The 12,743-nt window shown below is 42.6% G+C and overlaps 1 protein-coding gene across 4 annotated transcripts in view; it reads right to left on the minus strand.

The window, feature by feature from the left end:
• Positions 1-7,754: 7,754 nt before the first annotated feature.
• LOC115160697 (breast cancer type 1 susceptibility protein homolog) overlaps positions 7,755-12,743 on the minus strand; it is a 39,539-nt gene continuing 34,550 nt past the window's right edge. For all 4 annotated transcript variants that reach the window (XM_029710984.1, XM_029710974.1, XM_029710968.1 and 1 more), the window contains exons 19-21: positions 10,483-10,556; positions 9,054-9,114; positions 7,755-8,111 (exon numbers count right to left, since the gene is read on the minus strand). In XM_029710984.1, the coding sequence (XP_029566844.1) occupies positions 8,017-8,111; positions 9,054-9,114; positions 10,483-10,556 (230 nt within the window). In that variant the 3' untranslated portion in view covers positions 7,755-8,016. The remainder of the gene's footprint in view (positions 8,112-9,053; positions 9,115-10,482; positions 10,557-12,743) is intronic.

Here is a 12,743-nt window from a genome sequence, read left to right on the forward strand (position 1 = left end):
TTTTGCAGTAATTTATGTAATTTGGCAAAAGACTGCTTTATCTTACAGAAACTCAAACTATTGCAAATTGTTGTGGACCTTTCAGCTGAACATTTGAATTCAACAATGTTTTGCATCAACTTTTCCCCCAACCTAAATATGCTGAACTGCCCGTGAATTCTGTAACATTGTCTAGAGCCTCTTAGATGTTAAGCCCCATATGGGGGACTTTGAGCGGTTCTGGACTGGTTCCGATTGACATTTTGTTTTACAAAGCGCCCTGTGAACATCGTAGGGCCTTATAGTGTCAGAAAGCCCCATTTGTCTGCTCTCCACTACCATATTTTCAGCGGAAAGGTGAACATCTAGCAAATCCAACAGTTGACATTTCATCTCGCTGTGACATTCTCAGCCGTATTTAGATGTCACAACATAAAAAAACTAAATACTAAATTATTTCATAGAATTGAAACATGTCCACTTTCTCTTGGTCACAGACAGGATGAAGTCACTTTGTGCTTAAAGCTGAAGTTGTAATGAATCTGCACACAATTGAATCGTGTGCCTGCACCGCTCAGTGGACATTTAGGAGAAAATTATTTGTCAGTTAAAGGAAATATTGTACTGTTACTAAGTTTGATCACATTTATTTTAGAGTTATAAGAAAGGCTAAATGTTATGTTGTTTATAATTTGATTGTTACTATATTTAGAAAGCATTTCAGTCATTTCAAGCCCTATTGCCCCACTGTGATAAAATAAATCTAATAAAGCAAATAAGCCATTCAAACTCTTGACCTCCATGCAAAAACTCCTTGCTTGGTGTGCAAAGGAATGGAAAACGGCACCTGCTGGAGAAGACAGTTTTTTTGGCCCAGTTAACCATCTGGCTTTGCCGGTTTAGACCAGAGATGGGCAACTCTGTACTGCACCGCTGTGCACCTCCCACATTTTGTAACAATGCGGAGGGCTCAATATACCTACGTATAGCTCCACACTGATTGGTTGATGGTAAGTGGGGGGCAGCAGGTCCTGTAAAAACACCAACTGCCTTCCCGACGGCTCTGCGCTACTCCACAAGGCGCAAGTAGTATGGCGGTCTCCATACACTTACAACAAATGCCTTGTTGGCTAAGTTTGCTGTACTATACATTGCTCTCCGTTAAATATTTTTTTTGTATCGGCATTAGTACAGTATACATCATCCTCATTTTTATCTCCAAGATGTGGCCAATTTGAAAACAAAATGGAAAAAAAAGTACATATTGCCGATATATTGGTGCATTGAACCAAGTTGATCACAATTTAAAAACTCAGTAGATAGTGCTAAAGCCATAGAAACAGAATGAATAGAATGGGATGCCCCATTCAAGTCAATGATTGCATAATGGGTGGACTGACAGCCATTGGTATACTTGCATAGGAGCAAAGCAGGACATCAACACATCAATATGTGCTGTGATTTGTTGATTCAACTCAAATAGGCATTACAAAAACACATTCCATTGAATGAACCACATCAGGTAACATCATTTCAATGAACATTCTACATCACCATGGAAATTAGTGCGTCACAATATCAGACAGCCATTGCGAGTGAACCCATGAGTATACCAGTCAAATTGACAGGGTTAGAGGTTCCAAGCCTGTTCTGTTCATTTTATTTCTATGGCTAAAACAATGACATCATACTATATTTGAATTCCGACATCTTTATGCACATTGGCCATTGTCTATTGAGCCATTTGAATATGTCCATTGTTGTTTGGCCCTTAAAAATCACTCTCGTAAAACAGTGCTGATGTGCTGTGTTTGGGACAGAGAAACAATGTCACATTGAGACAAGTACTGAAAGAGCTGAGGCCTAATTCAGTGTTTTTTTCTTGTCTCCAATAAAATGCATGCTATTGTCAAAGACAGTTAAGCTGAATCCATACTCCAACGTTTCTCTGTGACTTTGGGGGAAATGCTGAAAACAGCATTCAGGGCTCCGTCACACCAAAGTGCACATCTGGCATTTGAAAGGCCCGCAAGTCAGAATTGTGACAATTTTTTCTTCTTCTATTGTTCGGCCATGATGGAGTCAACAACCGCCTTGTTCAAGTTGGAGAGTTGTAATGAGGACACTGGCATTTTGGTTTGTTTTGAATGCAAGATTTCAGAGTGCTTTCAGCTGAATTCTCACAGCTATACTTGGTCGTCAATGGTATGTCCGAAGCGTGCACTTCTTTCTTTAAACTGAAGGTTCATGAATAATTATGAAATTGTAGATGTTCCAAAAGGGGGGTTAAGACAGTTTTGTATTAGGCAACTTGAGTCTAGAACTTGATTTTCATGACTTGGAACTTCCAGCACCAAGTCGTTCTTCGCCCCCGCCATAGCCCCAAATGCAATACACTAATAGACTGTACATGGGATACATATTGGCTTGTAGAGAACTTTTATACATTTCTCGGCTAAAGTGGGGTGGGAAATACTCAGTAAGGTCTCTACTAACCAATACAAGCATAATATCCCGCTGCTAGGAGAACGGTAATGTAAAGGACTCGGACGCTAAGTACTTCAGACCAGACAATATTAGACATTAGCCAAGAACATTTGACCCGACTTCATGGTGACGCAACAAAACTCAATCAAATCAACATATTACATTTATATATGAAATGCTCAAAGACAAATATACTACACGGCCAAAAGTATGCAGACACCTGCACGTCGAGCATCTCATTCCAAAACCATGGGCATTAATATGGAGTTGGTTCCCCCTGTGCTGCTATAACAACTCTTCTGGGAAGGCTTTCCACTAGATGTTGGAACATTGCTGCAGGGACTTGCTCTGTGCAGGCCAGTCAAGTTCTTCCACACCAATCAGTTTGGAGAAGGGTCTTTCCTGTTTCAGCATGACAAAGCTCCCATGCAGGAAAGAGCCTTCTCCAAACTGTTGCCACAACGTTGGAAGCACACAATTGTCTAGAATGTCATTGTAGCATTAAGATTTCCCTTCACTGGAACTTAAGGGTCTAGCCCGAACAATGAAAAACAGCCCCAGACCATTATTCCCCTTCCACTAAACTTTACAGTTGGCACTATGTACTCGGGCAGGTAGCGTTCTTCTGGCATCCGCCAAACCCAGATTCGTCCGTTGGACTGCCAGATAGTGAAGTGTGACTGATCACTCCAGAGAACGCATTTCCACTGCTCCAGAGTCCAATGGTGTCGAGCTTTACACCAGTCCAGCAGACGCTTGGCATTACGCATAATGATCTTAGGCTTGTGTGCGGCTGCTCGGCCATGGAAACCCATTTCATGAAGTTCCCGACTAACAGTTCATGTGCCGACGTTGCCTCCAGAGGCAGTTTGGAACTCGGTAGTGAGTGTTGCAACCGAGGAGACAATTATTACGCTTCGGTGCTTCAGCACTCCGTGGCCCGTTCTGTGAGCTTGTGTGGCCTACCACTTTGCGGCTGAGCCATTGTTGCTCCTAAAAGTTTCTACAATAACAGCACTTACAGTTAACCTGGGGCAGCTCTAGCAAGGCAGAAATTTGACGAACTGACTTGTTGGAAAGGTGGCATCCTATGACGGTGACACGTTGAAAGTCATTTTTTAATTTCTTTTACTTTGACCTGTTTTTCTCCCAATTGGTAGTTACAGTCTTGTCCCATCGCTGCAACTCCCTTACAGACACGGTAGAGGCGAAGGTCGAGAGCAATACTTCCTCTAGAACACGACAATGCCAAGCCGCACTGCTTCTTGACACACCAATGTGTCGGAGGAAACACCAATTGGCCAGCTGGCGACCGAAGTCAGCTTGCAGGCGCCCGGCCCAACCACAAGGAGTCCCTAAAGCGCGATGGGACAAGGAAATCCCAGCCGGCCAAACCCTACCCTAACCCGGACGACGCTGGGCCAATTGTGCTCCGCCTCATGGGTCTCCCGGTCACGGCCGACTGTGACAAAGCCTGAGATTGAACCAAGGTCTGTAGTGACGCCTCAAGGACTGCGATGCAGTGCCTTAGACCGCTCCGCCACCCGGGAGGCCCCAGTAAGGAGATTTTACTGCCAACGTCTGTCTATGGAGATTTCATGGCTGCATGCTCAGTTTTATACACCTGTCAGCAATGGGTGTGGCTGAAATAGCCAAATACACTAATTTGAAGGGGTGTCCACATACTTTTGTATATATAGCATATATGTGCATAAGACTCAATTTAAAACAATGCATGCGTGTGCATACATGCATAATATCATCCCGTCTAATTCACGACTTCTTGATGAAAACCTTTCCAGATTCCCTCAGCAGGTGATAATGTATAAAACAGCAGACGATAAAGTAGTATAGCAGGCCCTGTGGGCACCGCCAATCAATAAACCAGCGGCAGGCGAAACACTTCCAGGAGCTCAGGCAAAGTCTCTGTCGATATTTATAACCCAACTTCTACCTGGTCGGCTGCGGTCTACAGGGTAGGACTCCGTGAAGAGGGGAGAGACGTCACTCTTCCTTCAGTACGGTCTACCATAAAAGTACAACCCTATATAGGGATATTCTTACAAGCTTTATAACTGGGAATCAGGACTAACTTTCCATCTTGTGATAGCAGACCAACAGACATATAACATTGCCAAACATATGGTATAGCATTAAGCATATCAATGTTTTTGTCTTGCATACATTTGGCTGGTTTCAATACATTATTTAGACGGTGCTTTTTCCATATATGATCGTTAAGAGATATTGTCACCCTTTGGGGTCCAATTATAGTCAAGACAGACATGAGGCCTTCTGTCTCTCACAGCAGGAACGGTGCTCCATTACAACACGCCACACAACTGCCCTTTGTTCCTATGCATGGGTTCCAACTATCAAGATTCTCATTGACCTGATGCATCCATAGCATACGGCGCCTTGAGAGTGAAAAAAATAAATGTTTAAGTTCAAATTCATTATTTCTCTCCATTCTATAGGAGGGTGAACTTACAGTATGACAGCTAAAATCAGAGAAAAGTTAGTCCCTTCCCACTACCATTGAGGTTAGTACCCAAATGTGTTATTGAGTAAAGATTATTATTTATTTTTTTTAAATTCATTATCGATTAAATTGTCCGAAGCACATGTGGAATGTTATTTTGGTATTTAATACCCTGGATACATACAAATGAGTTTGGATGAACAGTCCCCCTTGGGTTCTACATTACCACATGCCGCTAACCGTGCTAGTGTGCTACAAAGTCTTTCATAGCACAATATTTAGGACACCACCAACATTGTCTATCAGGAACAACCTCCCAGGCTTATGTGACCAACCAGGTATGCAACCCGGATAACCTGCCCGCCACAAGACTGTGTTAGCCTGTTGAGCAAAACCTAGGCATCAGCTCAGGGAGCTAACTCAAGTCTTCAGGTCTCAAACAATGTCAGGCTACCCTAGGTTACTTACAGTCACAGAATTGCAACAGGCTCTCAATTTATGGACGAGGGCCATCCTTGGCGCCCTTAATGTGGTTGTGGTCCTCTCAATCTCTACCCTCGCTATCTTCCTTTCTATCCCCGCCTGTTCAATAATTCAGTAGAACGCTTGCTACTGGCAGAGCATATTCCTGCTCCCCCCACGCCCCCTCTCTACACACTGGTCTTGTTTAGGATATCTAGTGAACAGGGGTCTGAAAGCCTTGTAGGATACACATAGTGGGCTTTAATGAACCAGGAGTAAAAAGCTTCAACATTAAAATGCATGAGACCTTGAGAGAATAGAACGGCGTACCGGGAAGTCAAGGTAAATAAATACTAATAGGTTTTTCTGAAATGAAAAACACTCAGATGACGCTGGCGCTAAACAACAAGTGTGTCTGATAAAAGGTTTTAAGCCAGTTGGAGCTCCCGGGCCTCAAACAAAGGTATTTTTTCCTACCCCATAGAACAGTTTTGTGCTTGGCCCCCTCTTGCAATATGCTACTGATTCACTGAGAGATGCTTTGGCCTGAAGCACAGTTAGTGTATAATGTCAAATACTGGAGAACATTTAATAACAGGCCCGTGAGCCCCACAAGCGTCCCCTTTTTCGGTGTTGTTTTCAGGGTATGCCAGGGTTTTCGGAGGAAACAGAGGGGGAGGGAGAACGAGGCAAAAGACGACAATGTTGTACCACCCTATTAAGATTCCTGTTCGCTTTCCCTGTGTGTTTGTACGAACACGTGCGCATGCGTATGTATGCGTGCATATATAACAAAACACCAGCCTCTGGCTCTCTTCAGGTCATTGGTTTCTCATTCTCACAGGGTACAAAAATATATCATTTGTTTCCATGCGAGTCGTTTTAAGTAAGAGAACATTACATTTATGTACATCACACAGAGTTTAGTTATAACTGTATAACAACTATTTTAAAGGAAGTCATGGTGACAAAAACAAAACAACTTCAGGGGGATGGGGTAAAGTGCAGTAATCTTTTGAACTGGTTGATCATGGATTGTCTCTTAGGCATACAGTGGTTTCAGAAAGTATTCACAACTTTTTCAAAAAAAAATGTTTTTGTGTTACAGCCTGAATTTAAAATGGATTAAATTGAGATGTCACTGGCTTACACACAATACCCCATAAATTTGACAAATGAATTACAAATGTAAAGGAGAAATGTCTAGAGTCAATAAGTATTGTTATGACAAGGCTAAATAAGTTCCCATAATAAGTTGCATGGGTTCACTCAGTGTGCAATAGTGTTTAGCAGGATCTTTTTCATGACTACCTCATCTTTGTGCCCCACACAATTATCTGTAAGGTCCCTCAGTCGGGCAGTGAATTTCAAACAGATTCAACCACAAAGACCAGGGAGGTTTTCCAATGCCTCGCAAAAGGGTACCTATTGCTGTGGTGCATCTGTACACCCAGTCACTACAAAGATACAGGCGTCCTTCCTAACTCAGTTGCCAGAGAGGAAGGAAACCGCTCAGGGATTTCACCATGAGGCCAATGGTGACTTTAAAACCGTTAAGAGTTTAATGGCTGTGATGGGAGAAAACTGAGGATGGATCAACAACAATGTAGTTACTCCACAATACTAAACTAATTGACAGAGTGAAGAGAAAGCATGCACAAAAAAATATTCCAAAACATGCATCCTGTTTGCAGTAAGCCACTAAATACTGCAAAAAAATTGCCAAAGCAATTCACTTTTTGTCCTGAAAACAAAGTGTTGTGTTTGGGGCAAATCCAATAAAACACAATACTGAGTACAATTCTCCATATTTTCAAGGATAGTGGTGACTGCGTCATGTTATAGATATGTTTGTAATAATTAAGGACTGGGGAGTTTTTCAGGATAAAAAAGAAAGGGAATGGAATGAAGCACAGGCAAAATCCTAGAGAAAAACCTGGTTCCGTTAGACACTGGGAGATGAATTCACCTTTCATCAGGACAATAACCTAAATCACGAGGCCAAATCTACACTGGTGTTGCTTACCAAGAAGACAGTGAATGTTTCCGAGTGGCTGAGTTAGTTTTGACTTAAATCTACTTGAAAAACTATGGCAAGACCTGAAAATGGTTGTTTAGCAACGATCAACAACCAACTTGATAGAACTTGAAGAATTTTGAAAAGAATAATGGGCAGGTGTGGAAAGCTCTTACAGACTTACCCAGAAAGACTTACAGCTGTAATCGCTGCCAAATGTGCTTCTGCAAAGTATTGACTGAGGGGAGTGAATACTTATGTAAATTAAATATTTATGCATTTAATTTTCAATAAATTTGCAAAAACATTTTTGTAATTTTTTTTACATGTTTTCACTGTCATTAACAGGGTATCGTGTGTAGATAGGAGAGTAACACAAAATGTGGAATAAGTCAAGGGGTATGAATACTTTCTGAAGGCACTGTATTAAAAAAGGAGGGTGGCAAGGGAGCCACTTGGACGTGACACACAGGGACTGCCTCTAGTGACAGGATCCAGACCAGGGAACGTTTTGGGTATCACACCAATGAACTGAGTGGAGTGGGTCCAGGCCAGCGGAGCGATTTGGATGTGACACCAGGTCTGGAGGTTACGTTCTGTAGTTGTCGAGGCTTTGAAGAGTGTAGGTTGCCACGGTATCAAATAGCCAACCACGGGTAATGACCGTGGCGATCCTCTGGAGGGCTGTGGAGAACACACAGGAAGTGATGAGGTATATGTTGCTATGGCAACACCCGCAACAACAAAATGGCCACAGGTGCATTTAACTAAAACAGGTAGACGCAGCGATATGACATCACACACAGCGGATCGACTTCTTACACCATTTGCTCTTCCCAATGTGAGCGTGACCTTGTGTTACCTCGTGTTAACTTGTGTATGGACTGATGTGTGTAGTGTGTGAGACGGTGCGACGTGAATGTGTGCACGTCTGTGTGTTTCATTAAAATCAATGGTGCAGAGGGGCTAGCAGGTATAACTTGGTTACCTGGAAGAGCCTGCGGACGCTGGGTAAGAAAGGCCACGTTAAATATGTAACTACACGAACTAGACCACCGGGAGAGAGATGTATTGGGTGTGGTGCCGTTAGTAACTTTTTTTTAATGAAAGAGATTGTATTTTGTGGCACAGAATTTATATTTTTCACAAAATATAGCATGTTTAAAATGGTGCCCCATAAGGATGCTGCTGCACCACCTCTCATCACCCCCTCTATCACTCCCTTTCCATTTTCTTCTTTAACTTTATTAGTCCATTTGTTACAGCGGACATTTTTTTTAATATACATGTTTCTCAGACCCCCAGATAGTACGCACAAACACAGCTTTTTCTCCCCACCCCCCCTCTGTCTGACACACTAGAGGTCTATCCCTGTGCGGTGCTTCAGCCTCAGGGCGATAGGGTGTGGATGACTTATGTAACCGCCCTGTCGCTGGCCGGGACGGCACCATAATCACAGCCTTTTTCGGAACGGAGCCTAACGGTGTGTGTGTTTGTGTGAGAGAGAAAAATGTTGGAAATGTGTGTGAAAGAGAATGTGTGTGTGACTGTGTATGTGTGTGTGTGCACGCGCGAGTGAGAATGTGTGTGTTTGTGGAAGAGTGTGTTTCCACTTGTGAGACTCACCTTGGTAGTTTATTGGTGATTGGTCCGAGCCTGGTTGTACCACTATTAGCTGACGAGTTTTCTGACAAAAAGTAAGAAAAAGAGAATTTATAATCCCCTCCTCCCCACTACTGTATCCGGAATTATCCACTCAAGATAGAACAAGAGTCATTTAGTATTTCTCCACTTTCAGTTCTTTCAGTGCAGTTACAACACAGGTCTTACAAAAGGCCCACACTGTGATATTTACAGCCGACAGACACAGTAAGCCCTTCTCCAGGGTTAACACACACACACACACGATACTTGAGCATTGTTTTGGTTGTTGAGTGTAGTAGTGTGTGGATGTTACACTTGTAATGCGTGAAGAGGGAACTATCTGCATTCATCTTGCACTGACTCTAAGGGATACTTAGAAATACTATATATAGTAAGTTCCAAAAGTATTGGGACAGTGACACATGTTGTTGTTGTTTTGGCTCTGTACTCCAGCATTTTGGACTTGAAATGATACAATGACTGAGGTTAAAGTGCAGACTGCTTTAATTTGAGGGTATTTTCATCCATATCGTTTAGAAATTACAGCACGTTTTGTACATAGTCCACCCCATTTTAGGAGACCAAAGGTATTGGGAGAAATTCACTTATATGTGTATTGAAGTTTTCAAAAGTGTAGTATTTGGTCCCATATTCCTAGTACGCAATAATTACATCAAGATTGTGACTCTACAAACTTGTTGGATGCATTTGTTTTGGTGGTGTTTCAGATAATTTTGTGCCCAATAGAAATTAAATGGTAAATAATGTATTGTGTCATTTTGGAGTCACTTTTATTGTAATAAAAAATAGAATATGTTTCTAAGCACTTCTACATTAATGTAGATTCTACCATGATTACAGAAAATCCTGAATGAATCGATAATAATAATAATAATAACAATAATGAGAGATAATGTTAGACGCACAAATGGGGGGGGTATGATATTTGTGCGTCTAACTCACTTAACTTTAGACTACTTTAATACGCATACAACTTCTCCCAATACCTTTGGTCCCCTAAAATGGGGGGGACTGTGTACAAAGTGCTGTAATTTCGAAACGGTTCACCAGATATGGATTAAAAAGTTAGACAGTCTGCATTTTAACCTCATAGTCATTGTATAATTTCAAATCCAAAGTGCTAGAGCACAGCGCCAAAACAACAAAAAATGTGTCACAATCCCAATCATTTGGGAGCTCACTGTACACACTCTGTACTCCCTCCCCACACACACACTTTCATTCTCATCATATGCTGCTGCTAGTCCGTTCTTTATTTTACTCTTATTATCATCATCACCATCTAGCCTGACGCATCGTTGGGAAGGGCTCGCAGGTAAGCATTTCACGGTAGTATTCGGCGCATGTGACAAATAACATAACATTTTCAAGGTCAGACAGACATTCTTACCAGTTCACCCGTGAAGAGAAGTGGCTCTCGGACCACCGTTGCGCCGCAAAGCTCCACCATCCACTCCATCTGACCTGGAGAAAAAGGGAGAGAGCGAGAAAGACATACATCCTGATTAAGAGACAGAGGTCGGTGAGTTTCCCAGAGCCTTCATTAGTAACGTGACTCTTGAAAACCTTTGCACGTCTACGAGTGATCCAGACAACTCGTAGGGCAGCCAAAGGGCATCGTCAGATGGTTTTTATTGCCCCGCTGCGTCACTTTATTCACAGAACATCTCTGGTAAAACTTATAATGAAGATGTTTAAGCTATCTGTCTGACAGTGCAACTTGGTCTCAGAGGATTGCGTATTATTCTGTACGTAAATCGGTGACCCTCCATTTTGTATGATATGTATGGTATATATTAATTTGTGGATGTCTATCACCCATTTCTTATAATAAGCTACGAATTACAATATGTTGTGAATTTGCAAAACGTACTATATACACACACACTACATGACCAAAAGTATGTGGACACCTGCTTGTCGAACATCTTATCTCAAAATCATGGGCATTAATATAGAGAGTTGGTCCCCCCCTTGCTGCTATAACACCCTCCACTCTTCTGGGAAGGCTTTCCACTAGATGTTGGAACATTGGAAGCAAGTCCCTGCAGCATTCAGCCACAAGAGAATTAGTGAGGTCGGGCACTGATGTTGGGCGATTAGGCCTGGCTCGCAGTCGGAGTTCCAATTCATCCCAAAGGTGTTCAATTGGATGGAGGTCAGGGCTCTGTGCAGGCCAGTCAAGTTCTTCACACCGTTCTCGACAAACCATTTCTGTATGGACCTTGCTTTGTGCACAGGGGCATTGACATGCTGAAATAGGAAAGGACCTTCCCCAAACTGTTGCCACAAAGTTGGGAGCACAGAATCGTCTAGAATGTCATTGTATGCTGTAGCATTAAGACTTCCCTTCACTGGAACTAAAGGGGCCTAGCCCGAACCATGAAAAACAGCCGCAGACCATTATTCCTCCTCCACCAAACTTTACAGTTGGTGCACTATGCAGTCAGGCAGGTAGCGTTCTTCCGGCATTCGCCAAACCCAGATTGGTCCGTTGGACTGCCAGATGGTGAAGCGTGATTGATCACTCAAGAGAACGCGTTTCCACTGCTTTAAAGTCCAATGGTGGCGAGCTTTACACCACTCCAGCCGACGCTTGGCATTGCGCATGGTGATCTTAGGCTGTTTGCGGCTGCTCAGCCATGGAAACGCATTTCATGAAGCTCCCAATGAACAGTTATTGTGCTGATGTTGCCTACCAGAACTCAGTAGTGAGTGTTGAACCGAGGACAGAGGATTTTTACGCGCTTCAGCACTCGGCGGTCCTGTTCTGTGAGCTTGTATGGCCTATCACTTCGTGGCTGAGAAGTTGTTGCTCCTAGATGTTTCCACTTCACAATAACAGCACTTACAGTTGACCGGGGCAGCTCTAGCAGGGCAGAAATTTAACGAACTGACACGTTGGAAAGGTGGCATCCTATGATGATGCCACGTTGAAAATCACTGAGCTCTTTCTTAAGGCCATTCTTCTGCCAATGTTTGGCTATGGAGATTGCATGGCTGTTTGCTCAATTTTATACACCTGTCAGCAACGGGTGTGGCTGAAATAGCCGAATCTACTCATTTGAAGGGGTGTCCACATATTTCTGTATATATAGCGCATGTTACGAATTTGGAAAACGTAAAAGTAGCAAAAAAGTAGATAGTAGTTCAAAAGTTGCTAATTAGCTAAAATTGTCCATGATTAGATTCGAACTCGCAACCTTTAGGTTGCTAGGCGTTTGTGGTATACGCCCACCCCGACCAACCACCCTACTTTTGTAGCTAGCTGGGCTGGCATTTTATCCAGGTAGCCTAGGACAACAAAAACTAAACCGTGTACTGTATCATGACAGAGTCATAGACCGTTTAGGCAACATGAGTGGAAGATGGTATTGGCATTTCTCTACAAGTCAACATGTTTTTTCTACTTTTTTTAAGGTGATTAGATGTTAAAGTTGAAACGGTGCTGGAATAGTGGAGGCAACGCATGTTTTCTTTGTGGTAACTCTGAGGTTCTAAATCAAAAGCTGTTTAGTAGTTTGAAACATTAACTTGTTAGACCATGCTGTAGGTCATGTAACTGTTTGTTACGTGCAATATGTTTTGTGGACTTCACCGGACAGTTTTTGCTCTCCGGTTTTATGAGGAAACAAAGGTGTGGTTGAATTT

This window comes from Salmo trutta, chromosome 2 (genome assembly GCF_901001165.1).
Source record: "Salmo trutta chromosome 2, fSalTru1.1, whole genome shotgun sequence".
In the NCBI taxonomy this organism is placed as follows: Eukaryota; Metazoa; Chordata; class Actinopteri; order Salmoniformes; family Salmonidae; genus Salmo; species Salmo trutta.